This window comes from Brassica napus, chromosome C3 (genome assembly GCF_020379485.1).
Source record: "Brassica napus cultivar Da-Ae chromosome C3, Da-Ae, whole genome shotgun sequence".
NCBI lineage: Eukaryota > Viridiplantae > Streptophyta > Magnoliopsida > Brassicales > Brassicaceae > Brassica > Brassica napus.
In genome coordinates, this window is record NC_063446.1 from 12,767,058 (window position 1) to 12,785,289 (window position 18,232).

General features: G+C 35.3%; 4 protein-coding genes across 5 annotated transcripts; 2 read left to right on the plus strand and 2 right to left on the minus strand.

Moving 5' to 3' along the window:
* Positions 1-1,937: 1,937 nt before the first annotated feature.
* Positions 1,938-4,121, minus strand: LOC106411559. Its single transcript, XM_013852347.3, has 8 exons — positions 3,913-4,121; positions 3,522-3,827; positions 3,245-3,401; positions 3,029-3,155; positions 2,861-2,941; positions 2,650-2,757; positions 2,303-2,572; positions 1,938-2,219 (listed from the first exon to the last, which is right to left on the minus strand). Exons 2-8 carry the CDS (start codon positions 3,817-3,819, stop codon positions 2,124-2,126), a joined length of 1,137 nt encoding a protein of 378 aa, XP_013707801.1. The 5' UTR covers positions 3,820-3,827; positions 3,913-4,121; the 3' UTR covers positions 1,938-2,123.
* Positions 4,122-4,431: 310 nt separating this feature from the next.
* On the minus strand, positions 4,432-6,280 carry LOC106411560. Of its 2 annotated transcripts, XM_022699080.2 has the most exons (6): positions 6,074-6,280; positions 5,502-5,994; positions 5,188-5,425; positions 4,994-5,101; positions 4,865-4,931; positions 4,432-4,781 (listed from the first exon to the last, which is right to left on the minus strand). In XM_022699080.2, exons 2-4 carry the CDS (start codon positions 5,984-5,986, stop codon positions 5,066-5,068), a joined length of 759 nt encoding a protein of 252 aa, XP_022554801.1. In that variant the 5' UTR covers positions 5,987-5,994; positions 6,074-6,280; the 3' UTR covers positions 4,432-4,781; positions 4,865-4,931; positions 4,994-5,065. The 2 variants fall into 2 exon arrangements, with proteins under 2 accessions (XP_022554801.1, XP_013707802.2); XM_013852348.3 differs by having other exon boundaries at positions 4,865-5,101; positions 6,074-6,279.
* Positions 6,281-12,185: 5,905 nt separating this feature from the next.
* LOC106409073 lies at positions 12,186-13,169 on the plus strand. The gene is made up of 3 exons (XM_013849756.3): positions 12,186-12,611; positions 12,729-12,798; positions 12,918-13,169. Exons 1-3 carry the CDS (start codon positions 12,294-12,296, stop codon positions 12,953-12,955), a joined length of 426 nt encoding a protein of 141 aa, XP_013705210.1. The 5' UTR covers positions 12,186-12,293; the 3' UTR covers positions 12,956-13,169.
* Positions 13,170-15,995: 2,826 nt separating this feature from the next.
* On the plus strand, positions 15,996-17,961 carry LOC106410925 (probable WRKY transcription factor 33). Its single transcript, NM_001316098.1, is given in 5 exon segments — positions 15,996-16,214; positions 16,452-16,634; positions 16,709-17,205; positions 17,293-17,454; positions 17,550-17,961. Coding segments are annotated over 5 exon segments (1,473 nt in total).
* Positions 17,962-18,232: the final 271 nt, after the last annotated feature.

Sequence of the window (18,232 nt, forward strand, 5' to 3'; positions counted from 1 at the left end):
TCGATTACTTCTCCCAAATCATCCACACCAGCCCCTTCATCTGCGCCTCCACCACCACCCCACCACCTCATGCTCCTAAACCTCCTCCAAAATCACCTCCTCCAAAAACATCAACTCCTCTTCCTAAACCTCCTCCAAAACCGGCTCCAAATAAAAAATCAAAGACAACAGTGTAATTCTTAATAGAGAAATCTTACAATACTATGAAATCATATCAATATTGTTTTGAAAATGACTTCAACGGCAGTTCTTGCTCAAAGTTAGTGCATTTGAAAATGAGAAATATATAATTTTTATATGTATGACAACCCATTTTTTTTGTTTTTTCTCCTCCAAAATCGTCACCTCCTCCTAAACCTCCTCTGAAATCACCCACTCATCCTCCAAAATCGCCCCCACCTCCTCATCCACCTCTAACAGCCTGAAACAGTATTACCTCTCATGGATACCATATAAAAACCTACTCCCGTAGTTGGCCATGCATTGATTAAATGAACTAGATGTACCGGATTGGTTCGTCTACATTTTATTTGGAGAAACTGCAAGTTTTCCAAGCTGAATTTTGAAGAAGATAGAATCTTTGCGTGAGAAAGTTTGAAGAAGCTAAATCTTTCCTTTTTTGGTAAGGTTTGTTATCTCGTCTAAGGTGATGTAAAAAAAAAGGCACCAGAGGACAACACCCATATTACCTTGTACCCCACGGAAACATCTTTTTGCGTCTTTGTGACGAGTCATGTATCACTGAAAAGTGTATTTTCCTGTAACCTAACCAAATCATAACGAGAGAGATGTGGAGGGAGAGGGATTTGAGCCCATTGTTGAAGCAAATGGTTTCCAACATGATACACATGAGGTCCTGGTTTCTGTATAAATCAGTACCAATCCATCGGTGCTGTTCAAGACCGATGCTTTTCTAACGGGGTTGTTGTTGTTGGAAAGCATGATCCAAGAGCCTAGAGAATTGGTAAGACCCCATCTCTCGCATCCATGGTGTCCCACAAGTTCAAGCGACCACGAATATTTTCACAATCGCTTCATCAGGAAGCTCAAGTTTACTTTTTTTTCTCTTCCATTCTCTGAACTTTTAGGTTTAAAGTTTATTTCTGAACACAGACAATATAAATATTTGAGATTCGTATTTCTCTGTTTTTTTCTAAAAACATATATATTTATCTGTGTTTATTTTCATATACCCAGTTTTTGCGTATAATTCCTGTTTTTAAAACTGGTGTTTATGTGTACTATTTTTTTAGAAAAATGTTTTTGGTAAATAATAATTGTTACACCTACCATATATTTTTCTCATGTAGATAAAACCTATAAAAAATAGCTTTATCATCTGAATAAGTATGGTCTATTTTAGATTTTTGTATCATCAAACAAATCTAAATTTTTCTAAGGGTGGACATAAAATCTAATCAGGGACAATTTGGGTATTGATCAGGTCAAAGTTAAATAGAAAACTAGAGACTAATCCGTTCTAACTTTTCAGACAAAAATATTAAACCTATTTATAAATCAATAGTTTTGATTCGATTTGATTTTTATTTTATTTTGAAAATAAAAAAATACTCGTTTTAAATATTGGTTCAGTTATTTATCACTGAAATAACAAAATATATTAGACTCTAAAACTATACTTAAAAAAACTAAAAGATTAATACCAAATATATCGAATAATTTAATCCGAAACTCTACTAAAAGTATATAGTGTATGTCTCCTTTTCCAAGTCAATAGAGAATCCATGGCTTAGAGATCATGTGTTGCAAGTTTGAAGTTGGGACATTTGTAGAGAACAGCTTCTACAGTAATGTGGCGAAAGTTCAACCAGAGGGCCAACTTGCCGCCTGATTTTTGTGTTGTATACCTTAGAAAAAAATAAGATAGCTTCAACGTTAAGACACAAACATTATTGCACCAACAAAAAGCAGCTGAATGCAAAATAGAAACGCAATAGCACAAGTTCTATTCGTTTTTAGACAACACGCAAAGTTCCAATCTTTCACAACCCACACAGAAACTTAAAAAAACATAAATTGTACCAAAAGCTCAACAGATTCTTAAAAAGAGTGAGAAATTCAACAGCGCAATCAACAATTCAACATCATATCATATTTTTTTATCACGTAAGATAGGCTTCGCAATGCAAGAAGTCCCACAAGGTTCCAAGAACATCTCGAAGCATTTCCAAAACACAACCCCTGTCAACGTTCTGCTCCTGCAGACCAAAAAAAGTAAAAAAACACAATAAGCTTCACTTCCAGTAGAGTTTCAAAGACACAAGAGAGCACAATAATGTACCTGTAACTTAGAGTTCATGTCTTTAAGCATCAGAATCACCTCCCTCTTGACTTCCCCCGTTCCAATCCTCTCATCGAATCTATCAGTCTCTCTCACCCTAAGCCTTAGTGTTTGGTTCTTGTAAACTGTAGCTTTAACATGACAAGATTCAAAGACACTGTATCCATCCCCAGATGAAGATTTACCAAAGGGCCACCTTAAACCACCTTTTACATTTGGATCAACTGTAGCTGAATCAAGCAGCCCTTTGATGTCACTTATCTCTTTCTCCTGCTCATCACAGAAACATCACCAAAGATAAGTCCAAGAGAAATTTTTTTAATCATTATGCCAGAAATTTAACTTACAGTGGGAGAAGTGATTTTCCTTTTGGCAGCTAGCATTAGCCTCATGTCAAGATTCTTATCAATGCAAGATACATCAACAACCAAATGTCTTACATGTCTAAGTTCGACCTGTGCCAAAAACAAGACTCAAGATTTCATGTAATATGTTAGCTAGAAAACAAACCAAGTAATACATGAGACATGGATCAAGATATTCTTTTTTGAGACTTGCCTTGTACAAACTGAGCCCTCCATCCTCCTTGACAGTACACTTACAGTTAATGGTTTCATTGGGACGAGAATGATGAGATACCTGAGAATAAAAGCCAGACACAGCAAAGTATACTTCATATGACATTCCACAGCACAGTATAGGTTTACAGGAAAAGAAAACAAGTACCTTCACAGTGTATCTTTCCTTCTCCAAGTCAATACAGAATCCATGTCTTGGTACAAGCTGAGACTTGATGCGATGCAAGTAAGAAGTTGGGACATCAGTAGAGAAGATCTTACTGGAGGGTTTTTGCCTGGTTTAATGTTGTATGTGTTAGAGCTTAATAAAAAGAGAACTTCTGTTAGCAAAGATAATGTAAGATTCAGACCCTGAGTAACTTACCCATAGAATAAATTTTTACCAAAGCTAGCAACCAATCTCAATACATGGTTCTCTCCATCCATTGCAGTCTTAGCTCGCTCATATGCCAACACAAGATCCTCTTCCACCTTCTCTGCTATTAACAGCCACCTAGTTCTCTCTTCTTCTTCTTCACTCTCTGCAATATTCATATAAAATCTCACTAAAACTGACACAATCCATCTTCTTTTGATCATAGCAGTCACTAGTACAAAGTCAAGACTATACTTAAGCGAAACTAACAAACACAGTCACTTACCTTTATGGTCATCGATGTTCTTCAGTATTGAAGGCTTTTTCCTATTTTTGCATTGGACAGAATCAGAGGACAAGGGGACAAGCTTAGCAGATGGAAGTATCTCATCTTCAATTCCGTTGGAGCCAATCAGAAACCACTTGGAAATGGAATCTCCTGAGTATATGATACGGTCGCGTTTATCACTGCTACTACTGTTGAAGTGGAGGTTTTTCTTGAATTTTGTAGCTAGAGAATCCGGAACAGGGGAAGGTCTGTCTGGATCCTTGGAGTGTCGCTTATGTGGAGGTATATAAGACATGTCTGAACCTGAAACTCCCAAAACAAGAAAAAGATTTTCAAGAACAACTTTTCATCGGATCAGAGAGAAGATCACATAAGAGGAGGAGATTACCTTTTCTTGACTCAGCGTCTTTTGAAGTTCAAGTTCCTTCAGGAAAAACTTAAAGGAGAACAGTGAACTCTAAGAGAATCTACGCTACCTTCTTTTACTTTAATGCAAATTGTGTTTGGTTTCGATGGCTATCAATCATAGTACATATGTCAATCATGTCTATCTTTCTTTTTTACTTTTTTCGATTATTGGAGTTAAGATCGTTTTGCTTTTGAATGGTTGCTTCGGACCAAATGAACTAAAATGTTTTGAATGCATTTTATCTTTTGGATGCTACATTGTTACAAGTAAAAAATGTCATTCTTTTACAAGACTTTAGGACATCATTATTGATACCAGACATAGTAGAAATCTTACAAATTAATATATTTTTCATATTTGATGACCTATTGGAACTACATTTTTCTTGATGATAGGGAATCTTTACATTGTCTTGTCTTATTTAGTTTTGGATTTAGAACCTTAATATATAAGGAAGCTTTTGTATGCTTGAGTCATGGCAAGTTCACAAACATAAAGTGACCGGTAACAAATCCAAAAAATGGAATGGTTTAGTCCAAAAACGGTTTAATACATGAGAGCTTCACAGGTTTCAGACCCAAATCAACGTAGGCAGATTGACATGGATACAAAACAAATGTTATGTTCTTTTTTTGGAAAACACACAAGTTTAACATCCCCCAAACACACAACTTCGAAACATTCAAGTGTAAACACACATTAAAAGCAAAAGAGAATCGGAAATAGCACCAGCAACATCATATGGTTCTATATCACGTAAGAGAAGCATCACAATGCAAGAAGTCCCATATAGTTCCAAGAGCATCTCTAAGAATTTCTAAAACACATCCCCTCTCAATGTTCTTCTCCTGCACAACATAAGGTTTAATAATCAGTGATAGTCTCATTTTCATTAAAAAGGTTTCAAAGACGCAAAAGGAAAACAGTTTACCTGTAGCTTAGTGTTGATGTCTTGAAGTATCAAAGTCACCCCTCTCTCATCTTCCCATGCTCCAAATCTAAATCCAAGAAAGGCATTTAACTATTTTCTAGATAAATGTAGATACCAGAAACAAATCACCGTTAGAGTCATCATTTTCCTTTTGCTGGCGAGCATAAACCTATGTCAAGATTCTTATCAATGCAGGGGACATCAACAACAAAATGCCTTAAGAGGATTAAGCTCAGCCTGCATGCGCGGTAAAAAGGTCCGAGTTAATATCAATATGTTCTCAGATTCTTATCACAAATACACAAAGGGCGCTCAAGTCTTGCCTTGTACATACTGAGACTTCCATCATCCTTCACGGTACATTTACATTTAATGGTTGCATGGGGACGAGTGTACTGCGATATCTGCAAAACGTATACTTCCTTCTCCATGTCTATACAGAACTCATGGCTTGGAATAGCCTTAGAATTTATGTTTTGTATGAAAGAAGTTGGAACATCAGTAGAGAAGATCCTATTCGTTTTTTGTTGCCAATACTCAGTCACAGGACCACCTTGACGCCTAGTTTTGTGTATAGTATATGTTAGAAACCAAGGGCTAATGATATTTGTGAAAAAAAGCAAATTGAAATGCTTACCTACGAAAGAGAAGTTTACCAAACCTAGCAACCAATCTTAGTTTAGCATTGTCTGAAAGATGATGATGGTCCTCCATTGTCTTCTTAGCTTGCTCATATGCAAAGACAAGATCCTTCTCAACCTTTTCTGCTACTAACATCCATCGAGATTTCTCTTCTTCTTCACTCTCCTCAGCTAACATATTTTTAATACAAACATATTGGGACATTAGGACATTAGTAGTGTTCGTCAATACCAAATAATTTTCTCCATATCTGATGCATTCAGAAGAATCTGAGGACATTGGGACAAGCTTAATAGATGGAGGAACCTCATCCTCTATTCCATTTGAACTAACAAGAAACCATTTAGAAATGGAATCTCTTGAATATGTAATAACTTTGCCATAAGCATTGCTACTCTTTAAATTTTCAAGAGAATCTGGAACAGGGGAAGGTCTGTCTGGATCCTTGGAGTGTCGCTTATGTGGAGGTATATAAGACATGTCTGAACCTGAAACTCCAAAAACAAGAAAAACATTTTCAAGAACAACTATTCATCGCCTCAGAGAGAAAATCACATAAGGAGTTACCTTTTAAACGTCTTCTGAAGTTCAAAGGTTCCTGCAGAAAGATCTTAAAGGAGAACAGTGACTTCTAAAAGAGACTCCTGGCTGTGTTTGGTTTCTACAAAATCTTTAATGCAAAATTGTGTTTGGTTTCGATACCCATCAATCATAGTACGCATGTCAAACATGTCTCTATCTTTCTTTTCCTTTACTTTTTTTTTATTATTGGAGTTAAAGATCCCTTTGCTTTTGGGCTTTTGCAAGTTGAGATTTTGAATGGTTGCTTCGGACCAAATGAACTAAACTGTTTTGAATGCATTTAATCTTTTGGATGCTACATTGCTACAGGTAAAGAAGTGTTCTTTTGCAAGACTTTGGGACGTCATCATTGATACCAGACATAGGAGAAATCTTACAAATGAATATATTTTTCATATTTCAATTACCTATTGGAAAAACATTTTAATTAATGATTGGGAATCTTTACATTGTCTTGTCTTTATATAGTTTAGGATTAAAATCCTTAAAATATAAGGAAGATTTTGTATGCTTGAGTCATGCCCAGTTCACAAACACCGGTAACAAAACCTAAAATTAAATGGTTTAGTCCGCAAACGGTTTAATACATGCGAGCTTTACTGGTTTCAGACCCAAACTAACTTAAGCAGACTGACATGGATACAAACAGATGTTATGTTATTTTTTTGGACAACACACAAGTTCAATCCTTGACATCCCTAAAACAAATCAGAAACATTACTGCACCAAAACACATCAAAAAGTAAAAGAGAATCCGAACTAGCAGCAGCAACAACATCATATGGTTCTTTATGACGTAAGAGAGGCATCACAATGCAAGAAGTCCCATATAGTTCCAAGAGCATCTCTAAGCTTTTTTAAAACACAGTCCCTCTCAATGTTCTGCTCCTGCACACCATAAGGATTAATAATAATCTTCATTAAAAAAAAGGCTTAATAATCACTGTAACCTCATTTTCAATAAAGGTTTCGTAGCAAAAGAAAAACACTTTACCTGTAACTTAGTGTTGATGTCTTGAAGTATCAAAGTCACACCCCTCTCCACTTCCCTTGTTCTAAACCGCTCATTAAACCTATCAGCCTCTCTGACCCTTAGCCTTAGAGTCCGGTTTTTGTATGTAGTCGCTCTAACGTGACAAACTTCCAATATTTTGTATCCATTTAAGGACGAAGGTTTACCAAGCAGCCACTTTAATCCCTCTTTCGAATCGACCGTCACTGAATCCAATAATCCTTGAATGTTATGTGTCTCTTTCTCCTGTTTATGATAGAAACAGCTAAGTCCAAGAAAGGCATAACTATATTCTAGATAAATAAATGTATACATCAAAATCAACTCACCGTGAGATTCATAATTTTCCTTTTTCCGGCGACCATAAGCCTCATGTCAAGATTCTTGTCAATGCAGGACACATCAACAACCAAATGCCTTAGAGGATTCATCTCGGCCTGCACAAAAAAAGAGGTCAAAGTTAATATTAAAGATGATATTTATATGTTCTCATAACAATATTTATCAATGAAGAGGGTTCACTCAGATTCTTATCACAGATACACAAAGAGCTCAACACTTGCCTTGTACATACTGAGGCTTCCATCTTCCTTTACGGTACATTTACATCTGATGGTTACATAAGGACGAGTGTTATGCGATATCTGCACAACGTATACTTCCTTTTCCACGCCTATACAGAATTCATGGCTTGAAATAGCCTTAGACTTTATGTTTTGTATGAAATAAGTTGGGACATCCGTAGAGAATATCATATTCATGTTTTCTTGCGAATATTCAGTCACATGACCAGCTTGGCGCCTGTTTTCAAGTAGTATTTGTTAGAAAACAAGGCTAGTAATATTTTTTGTAAAAAAAAATCTAATAGAACAATACTTACCTATAAAAGATAAGTTTACCGAACCTAGCAACCAATCGCAGTTTACCATTATCTGAAAGATGATAATCCTCCATTCCCTTCTTAGCTTGCTCATATGCAAATAAAATATCATTCTCAACCTTCTCTGCTACTAACATCCACCGAGATTTCTCTTCTTCTTCACTCTCCTCAGCTATCATATATATTTTAAAATATACATATTAAAATTACACTAAAGAGAAGACGCAATGCGCATGCATCTTTGGCAAGAGCGATCATGGTAGTTACAAAAAAAATAGTAACTAGTGTTACCTTTATGTAAACTAGTGTTAATCAATACCAAAGACGTTTCTCCATATCTGCTGCATTCAGAAGAATCTGAAGACACTGGGACAAGCTTAACAGATGGAGGAACCTCATCCTCTATTCCATTTGAGCTAACAATAAGCCATTTGGAAATGGAATCTCTCGAATATGTAATAACTTTGCTTTTAGCAAAGCTACTCTTGAAGTCGTTATTTTTCTTCAATTTTGTAACTAGAGATTCTGGAAAAGGGGAAGGCCTCACGGGATCCTTCGAGTGTCGCTTGTGCGGAGGAATATAAGACATGTCTGCACCTGAAACTCCCAAAAAAAAAAGAGATGTAAAGAACAATGACTCGTTGGCTCTAGTTCAAGATTAAACTTGGAGCACAGAGAGGAGATGCTTAGTAAGCTTATAACAAATCACATCTTAGGAAAATAGTAGAAAACGAAAGCAGAATTTTTCAGTTATTACAAGATGTTTCCAAATGAGCGACGAGGTAAAGAAGTGAACTCCAAAGAAGTAAGTTTTTAAGGTGAGAAGAGAAAAGTTAAACGTTACACGTCCATATATACTAGTACTTACTAAGTTAAAGAATGGTGTTCCTGCATACAATGACAGTGAACTCCAAGAGTCTCTTAATTAGCTCATTTTTTATCTTCCAATTGCCTCCTCGGCTTCTTCAAAACATTAGCAAAAGTCGTGTTAAAATAACCTAAAATATATATAATGAATGTCCTCGCATGCAGATATTCAAATGATTACATTATTTTTGTAGTTGTTGAAAAAAAGAACGCATACACAAGGTTTGATCTTAATTGGTATAACTACGCTGAAGCGTAACGTAGCGTGAGACGCATGGTATCGTGTTAGAATGTCCAATCGTTTCTCTAGTGTGCACTAATTCCCTTTAAAATACTTAATTATCACCTGACAAATTCTTGATTATTAATTGTGTTAATCACAACATTTAAGTTAATTAACACATACTATATCCGACGTATAATTTATCATAAAGTTGGGGAACGCGCTAGGCGCTAGTCGGGCGGTCGGGTTGGACCTAGCGCCTAAAGAGAAAATCAGGGATTAATCGGAAATTATGCGGGGCGGAATTTTTAGATAGTTTACTATGTTATAAAACATGTTAATCTTTAATTGTGTATAACATTAATACATTTTCATGTTTAAGATTGTATAAAACACACAAATAGAATATATAAACTTAATATAGTGTAATTTTCATCAAAAATTATGAATATAAATGATATTTATAAAATTTTAGATCAAATGAATAAATAAAAATATTATTAAAAATAAAAAAAAATAAAAAATAAATAAAAAAATAAAATAAAAAAATAGATTAGGCGGCCGCCTAGACGGCTAGGCGGCTATGCGGTCTAGGCGGAAAAAAATCGGATATCCGATTTTTTAAACCGATTTGGCATAAATCGGAGCGGAAAAATGACGCGTAACGTCTAGGCGGCTAGGCGGCCGAGTTTTAGAACAGGGAATTTATGTAGTTGCTGATACAGTAGACTTTTCTTTGATGTATAGTCATTTAATAACATGTACTTTATGTTGGTGCTAGTATTATTTTAAATTATGTTTTAACAATTGATTATTAACATACCCAGATGAATTATCATTAGTCCTGGGACGGATCGGATATCCGGGTAAGTTTAAGGTATGCGGATCCGGATCCTTATCCGGCGGATCCATAATTTTACTATCTTTATCCGGATCTGGGGTTCTCGGATATCCAGATATCGGATATCCTTCTAAAAATTGTAATATCCGGCGGATATCCGGATCCGGATTTGGATCCTTAAAATAAATAAAAAATAATATTAATATATATATAAAATATTAATAATAATTTTAAAATAAAAATATATATAATGTTTTTAATTATTTTTATGTATAATATTACAAAGTTTACATAAAATTTACATATACTATTATAAAAATGAAAATATATTAAATAAAGTTAGTTTTTATATATAGATATTACTATTTTTGAAATAGTTATTAATAAAACTTACGGATCCGTATATCCGGACTAAAAAAATCAAGATATCTGGATCCGGATCCAACTTTGACGGATCCAACATTTTACTATCCGGATCCGGATTCGACCTCTCCGGATATCTGGATTTTCTGATCGGATCTAGATCGAATCCGGATCTCGGATAAAAGTCTCACACCTACTTATTATGTTGATTTTGTTTTATTTTAGGTTTATCTCTCCAGTTGTCTCGTTTTTTAAAAGAATATTTTCTCAATTTTGTTCTAAATCCTTTTAGCGGCGAGTATTATCTCTCCACGTTCTTTTACGCCCACCTTCATGGGAGAATCAGACGAAGCCAGTAATTCTGCTTCATCAGCCACATCACCCATTGGTTCTAGCTTGAATATTCAAACAGGGTCTAAGACATCAGAGCTGTCTGTATCTCTAGGAACTGACAAATCAAAACAACTTCCTGGAGAGTTTGTGACCAATGCATCAGAAGAGCCGTTGCAATCAGAGAACTCAGTCAGCGGATCTTTCTGAAGAGAATAATCTTTTGGCTGACCATACTGCCCAGAACCAGGAGCTACAAACGAAGATTATGAGGACGACACAGATGCCCATGTTTCAGAAAGCTCAAGTTGTCCTGAAACCCAAGCGTTGACACCAGCTCAATCAACAAAGGTTGAAGATTATGATCATTCTGTTCTTGATGCTTCAAATGCGGAAACAACAGAATCATTAAAATCGTCGGTTCAAAAGATAGTTCCTGCTTCAGTGGAAGATGCTATGTGGCCTGTCAGCGCATTCACTGTTGCACCTACCTTGGACACAGATAAGCCAGAAGAGGTCCCAATGATTAAGCTTCCTCGTCCAAGAAGTCCGCTTGTTGATGCCGTTGCAGCTCATGACAGGCGCACGGTAACAATCACATCTTGTCTACAATACCATGCCTTAGCTAAAAAAAAAGTGTCTCTAGCTAATCTTTTGTTCCGTGGCAAAATTCGTTTTGCCAACAGAACATTCTTTTATTGAAATTGCCTGCCCATAGGTGTATACTCTTTTATTGAAACATAATTTTCATAGCTGTGTAAATGTGATTACAAAATGTATAATCTCGATAATTAGCGTTGCCCTTTGAGGTGTATTCAATTTATATCAAAATAATAAATCATTTTAAGTATGATTTTTTTAAAAAAAATATTATTTAGAATTCTATGTTATTGAAATTATAATTTTAAAATATATTTTAAATATTTGATGTTATTAAAAATATTTATAAATGTGTAATTTAAAAAAAAAATATTTAAAAGCATAATAGTTTCACAACTAACCTAAAATTATCTAAATCGAATCATTTCAAATACATAACTCAATATTCATTGTCTCATGCAATGTTCAAAAAATCGATAGATGGGAACTACGCAGTTTATAAAGAACTAACAACTAAGAAGATTATTTGAGGTCATAAATGAATTATTGATTTGTTTTGTATATATTTTACATTCATATAAATTATTTTAGTTTTACAGTTTAGTTATAAAATATTGTGATGAATTGTCAAAAATAGATATATAAAACATAAGAAATTAGATAAATGTGTATTAATATTATTATTTTATTTAATTTTAGACTAATTTAAATTAATTTAAAACGATTTTAACTATTTTAGAAGAGTTTAAACTGATTTTGAGTGCTATAAATCGGATTTTACTCAAATCATTTCGGGTAGGCGCCTCCTAGACCATGGTCTCATGAATTGGATAAATAAAACGAAACCCAACTAAACCATCCACCAAACTGAACCAATTTATCTTGCTACGTTAAAAAGTTTGTATAAAACCGTAAACCAAATGGAAACCAAACCATAAACCGGATGTGGTTGAGTTGCTTAAACCCATCACGCTGACGATCATTCGGCGCAAGAAAAATCACACAACCCTAATCAAACCAAAATAAGAGACTGAGAATCAAAATCTCCCTTCTTCCTCCTTTTTTTTTTATATATTTTAATTATAATAAATGGTAAAACCAATTCCTATCACAACAGTTCTAAGAGGTGCGTCCGCCGCAGCATCCAAATTCGTCAAATCGTCGAAACCGATCCGACCCGTATCCTCCAACAACACCATGGCCAGTCCCGACAAAGACTCCTCCGCCGCCACCACCTCCAGCGGCAGTAGCCGCCGCAGCGTCCCACTTTCCGCTGTAGTATCGGATTGTGCGAAACGGTGGTTTGAAGACACACTTGAAGAAGCAAAAGCTGGGAACATCACTATGCAAGTTGTATTGGGTCAGATGTATAACTCTGGCTACGGAGTTCCCAAAGATGCTCGAAAGGTTTCTCCTTTTTCCATATCTCATCACTTTTAGCTTTAGGGTTTAGTGAAGAAACTCATTTCTAGTTAATGTTAATGAAGTGAATTCAATTTATGAAAAGTTAGTGTCTTTACGCAGGGGAGGGTTTGGATTACGAAAGCATCAAAAGTTCGTTCGTCTGTGTGGAAAGTTATGAATAAACGACCAGGTTTGGTTTATATCACAACTTAACTTGCTGTTCTGTCGGAAAATAAGGTTCCTTTGTTTCTTTTTGTATTTCACACTTTGATTTGGTGTTTTTTTTTTGTGCTTGATTTGTCTTGTCAGGTTACAACGCAAGTGATTCAGATTCGCATTCTGAGTAGTATCATATGTCCATTTAGAAAGAGCTCGTCTGTGTTCTGTTTTGTCTCATATTGGATGTTCCAAGTTCATACAATAAACAATATTCGTCTCCGCCCAAATCAATTTTTGTGTTTGCTAAACCATTTTGTTACATGTCTTGCTTTATTATTTCTCTCTTTTTCTTTGTGATAACCTTTTGCTGATTTTGTAGCAATGAAAAAGGGGTTTAAGGTATTAGTCTTGCCACTTTTTCTCATGTAAATAATAACGAAGTCGAGATTAGTAATTTGATTAGACTCTGTCCGGAACAAAAGTGTCATAAAGGCTCCAAGAATATAGCGAGAAATATATATATATATATATGAATAATGTAAGAATTTAAAATTATTAAATCAAAGCCTTAAAAGCATAATACTCCATATAAGAGTCTTCGATTCTAAATTTTTAGCGAGCTTAATAGGAATATTTAATTGGAAGTCGTCTATATAGTATTTGATTTCTACACTAAGCAAAATCTCAAGCTAATTAATAGTATCGACTATCGAGTCATGTCATATTTAAAGCATGTCAACAAAACACATCAGAGCGACATTTATGGTTGGTAGTATAGTAACTGTAATCGCATTAGCATATCTTATAGTCCATTATCGAGTATGCTATACGATGAAAATCTGATGGACAAAAAAGTTTTTGTTTGAGTTATCAAATGAAACCAACTCTGAGTAAACAAATAAAGACTTTAATTAAGAGGTTTTGCTAAATAATCACACTCTTAATATCTACTCATGTGCTTGAAAAAGAAAGAGATGACTTTTACTCCCTGTTCGGGAACGGGGGAACGCGCTAGTCGGACGGTCGGATTGGACCTAACGCCTAAAGAGAAAATCGGGGATTAATTGGAAATTATGCGGGACATAATTTTTAGACTGTTTACTATGTTATAAAGCATGTTAATCTTTAATTGTGTATAACATTAATACATTTTCATGTTTAAAATTGTATAAAACACACAAATAGAATATATAAACTTAATATATTGTAATTTTCATAAAAATTATGAATATAAATGATATTTATAAAATTTTAGATTAAATAAATAAATAAAAATATTATTAAAAATTAAAAAAATAAAAAGATTAGGCGGCCGCCTAGGCGGTTAGGCGGTCTAGTCGGAGAAAATCGGATATCTGATTTTTTTAACATATTTGGCATAAATCGGGATGGAAAAGTGACACGTAGAGTCCAGGCGGCCAATTTTTAGAACATGGCTTTTACTACTACTACCTACTAAAGCAATCTCAGTTTCACCAAAATAAATTTTTTAAATGTTTCTGAATTTATTTAAGAGAGATTAACATATAGACATACTTTGGTCATGAGTCCTTACACTTTAACATATTTTATGCTGGTAGTGTATTTTGGACTAGTTTTTGTTTTTTTTTCTTGACAAAATTGATCTTTCTTGGAAAGAGAATGCATAGACTAAAAAACATTATTCTCGTTAGCTTATCAACACTAGTTAGTTCTTTGTTTAGTCAATAAATATGTGACAGGTTTATGGAGTTATGGGCTTCTAGCAGGACCGTTAGATTGTTTTATTTTTATATTAATCTGATGGCTGGTGTTTGTAAAAGTTGAATTTATGTGGTCAGGAGAAATATTGATGTGAATGGGGTTATAGTGTGTTGTGGTAAGGCGACACAGAGTGTTGGTGGTTACTGTGGTCAAGGTTGTTGTGGTTAGAGGCTGAGGAATTGTGACAAGGTTAGAGGATTTGTGGGGAATAGCTGAAGTTAAGTAGTCAAGGTTAAAAGTTATGTGGTTAGGAGGAATAGTGTGTGGTCAAGAAGAGAATATACGAGATATCATTATCCATTCCCAATTTCCCATCATAATGCTTTTCATAGCTTTCAATGAAATTCTCCGGCCATCAAGAAATATATGTGCCGGTTTGAAGAACCTCGATCCTTAAAGAAGTGATGTGTAGTCGGTAAACAGTTTGAGAGGAGTGGAGATTTTTGGCGACGGCGACAGCGGTTAATGAACATGAAGATGAACCACCAAAAAATCCCATAAAATTATGTAGTTAGAATTGGATATGTGGTTTCTGGTATAAAATAAAAATCTACCGGCTAGATAATTGAAGCTTACAAAAAGATATACAGTGGACCATAAAGTGAAAAAAGATAAAAATGATTAATCTTGTAAGCATCAACTATGGAAAATTAATTTCAAGATGTAGAAAAAGAGAGAGATAATAGACTAATAATGTAAACGATGATTGTGACAGTGAAATTAGATATTCAGAAAGAAAGAATGAACGTAACCAAACTACATATTTTTAACTAATTTAAATTAGAAAGGCTTTTTAGAGAATTCACGAAGAAAAAATACTCTACATGCTGAAAATATGTGTAACCGTAAATAGATAACTTAGAAGTATGTCTATGTAATTTTTTCTTTATTTAAACATTAGAAACAGAACGTCACAACGCAAAGCCGACAACCTTTTCAGAGATTAAAGCCGGCGAGCCGAACTCACAGAACAAACATCTTGAAACCAACAAATAAGACAAAAAAAACTAACACCAAAGCAAACAAGAAAGACAAGATTCACCAAAATGTTTTGATATCATATATTTATCCAAATTAATTGAACACGAATAAATCACACGTGGCAGTCAGGAATGCATCCTAAAGAACAAAGATGATGAGAGCCGCCTCGTTCAAAGTCAAGGCCACCAGGTCTGACCAGTCTCCTCCCCCATTCTTCTCCACCTTCTAATATTTTCAACGGTCAAACTTTTGATCACCTTCTCAGAAACTACATTTTATTTCATTTCTTCCATGAAAAAACAAAACTAGAAATAAACTAACCAATCAGACCATGCAATATGTTTTTATATATACAGACATAAAACGAACATATACATATAAACATTTCAAGAGCCCATCACATCTTCTTCGCCCCCCCTTGTCCAAGCTCTCGTAAGGAACACTTTCTATATATATCTGAAGTTGGTCTTTCTTAAAATAAAGAAAGCTTCAATTTTTTTATGTATGGCTGCTTCTTCCCTCCTTCCTATAGACAATAACACAACCAGACAAAACATGAGTGGTTCTGCTAACTGGTCACGAAGATCATCAGCATCTTTGGAAGATCTTGAGATCCCAAACTTTAGATCTTTTGCTCCTTCTTCAGTCTCAATCTCTCCTTCAACTTGTTTCAGTCCCTCTGTTTTCCTTGATTCCCCTGCTTTTGTTGCCTCCTCTGCTAACGTAAGCCTCTCTGTTTTACTCAATTTTTTTTTTCTTTTAGAGATGAATTTGAAACTATTGACTATATGGGTTTGGCTCTTTTCTTGAAAAGATCATTACTTAAACATCTCTCGTATTCAAGAAAATGAATTTTGATGGGATGTGATAAAGTCAATGAGTCAACGGTTTCTTTTTAGAAAGAGAGTCTGTGTTTCAGAACCATTCTTGATAATATTCTTGGTTGTTTTTTTTTTGCAGGTTCTTGCTTCTCCAACCACAGGAGCTCTTATTACAAACGAAAGGAATCAGAAAAATGTAACGAAGGAAGAGAAGAACAACAACAACAACATTAACTTCTTCGATTTCTCATTTCAGACACAATCATCAGCACTTTCTGCACCAACAACAACAGCAACAAACAGTTCTATCTTTCAGTCACAGGTATGTTCCTTCTCAACAGCTCTTCAAATCACCTTTTTCCTTTCAAATTTATTTATATGTGTTTGTGTGTTCAGGAACAAGAGAGGAAGAACCAGTCAGATCAATGGAGCCAAACTCTAAACAACAGCAACAATCAACAAGCTGGTTCTTACAATGGAAGGGAGCAAAGGAAAGGAGAGGATGGTTACAACTGGAGAAAGTACGGTCAGAAACAGGTGAAAGGGAGCGAGAATCCTCGGAGTTATTACAAGTGTACTTTCCCAAGCTGTCCGACAAAGAAGAAAGTCGAGAGATCTTTGGAAGGTCAGATCACAGAGATTGTCTATAAGGGAAGCCATAACCATCCCAAGCCTCAGTCCACTAGAAGATCATCATCTTCTTCTTCATCGACATTTCATTCAGCTGTGTTCAATGCCAGCCTTGATAATAGTTTCAGTCACTCTGATTCCCTTGCAATCCAACAAGATGATAACACTACTTCTGGTTCTGTTGGAGACGATGAGTTTGAACGAGGCTCATCGGTTGTCAGCAGAGAAGAAGAATGTGGGAGTGAACCTGAAGCAAAGAAATGGTAAGAGAGCATCAGCACCCACTAAACTCGCCTAATCTTTGAACAATCTTGAATCAGAAAGTTTCTAACATGTTTGTGTGTTTTCAGGAAAGGAGAAAGTGAAACAAACGGTGGGAATGGTAATGGAAGCAAGACAGTGAGAGAGCCAAGAATTGTTGTGCAGACAACAAGTGATATCGACATTCTTGACGACGGTTACAGATGGAGAAAATACGGCCAAAAAGTCGTTAAAGGAAACCCAAATCCAAGGTATAAAAACATAAAACATAACATCTATTCTTGTCAACATCATAAACTAAGGCTCCAAGAAACTAACATTCTTATAACTTGATGAATCTTAACAGAAGCTACTACAAGTGCACAACCATCGGTTGTCCAGTGAGAAAACACGTTGAGAGAGCATCACAAGATCTGAGAGCAGTAATCACAACCTACGAAGGGAAACATAACCACGACGTACCTGCAGCTCGTGGTAGCGGTTACGCCACAAACAGGCAGGTGCAAGACCCTTCTTCAGCCCCAATTAGACCAGCTGCTATAGCTGGTCACACCAACTACACTACTTCTCGACCACCATATACGCTCCAGATGCTTCAAAACAACAACAACACTAATGCAGGGCGTTTTGGTTACGCTATGAACAGTCACAACAACATTCAAACGCAACAAAACGAGTTTGTTGGTGGTGGATTCTCTAGAGCAAAAGAAGAACCAAACGATGAGTCCTCCTCGTTTTTTGATTCGTTCTTGTCGTGAAGATAAAGGGTTTAACTACTTACTAGTGATCCTGAAGATACTAAGACTATGTAGTCTATAGTCCTCCATAGAAAAAATTATTTCATTTGTTTTTTTTTCTTTACATGGCTCATGCTAGAGCGCTTTCACACGCCTGTAATATTATACTATCTTTAGTCTTCTTGTGTACCATAGAACTAGAAAAAACGAAATAAAGCCAATCAATTTTTCACATGTTTTCATGAACTTTATAATCTGATGAACGAGTTGATTCCATGATTACAAGTTCATT

Excerpts from the sequence above, each read along its gene's own strand:
- LOC106409073 (XM_013849756.3), top strand. The coding sequence starts at position 12,294 with ATGGTAAAACCAATTCCTATCACAACAGTTCTAAGAGGTGCGTCCGCC. Across the intron at positions 12,612-12,728 it reads TTCCCAAAGATGCTCGAAAG|GGGAGGGTTTGGATTACGAA; the intron begins GTTTCTCCTTTT and ends GTCTTTACGCAG. Across the intron at positions 12,799-12,917 it reads AGTTATGAATAAACGACCAG|GTTACAACGCAAGTGATTCA; the intron begins GTTTGGTTTATA and ends TTGTCTTGTCAG.
- LOC106411559 (XM_013852347.3), bottom strand. The coding sequence starts at position 3,819 with ATGTCTTATATACCTCCACATAAGCGACACTCCAAGGATCCAGACAGA. Across the intron at positions 3,402-3,521 it reads GAACATCGATGACCATAAAG|AGAGTGAAGAAGAAGAAGAG; the intron begins GTAAGTGACTGT and ends TGAATATTGCAG. Across the intron at positions 2,942-3,028 it reads AGGAAAGATACACTGTGAAG|GTATCTCATCATTCTCGTCC; the intron begins GTACTTGTTTTC and ends TTTTATTCTCAG.
- LOC106411560 (XM_022699080.2), bottom strand. The coding sequence starts at position 5,986 with ATGTCTTATATACCTCCACATAAGCGACACTCCAAGGATCCAGACAGA. Across the intron at positions 5,426-5,501 it reads GGTAAACTTCTCTTTCGTAG|GCGTCAAGGTGGTCCTGTGA; the intron begins GTAAGCATTTCA and ends ACACAAAACTAG. Across the intron at positions 5,102-5,187 it reads GAAGTCTCAGTATGTACAAG|GCTGAGCTTAATCCTCTTAA; the intron begins GCAAGACTTGAG and ends CCGCGCATGCAG.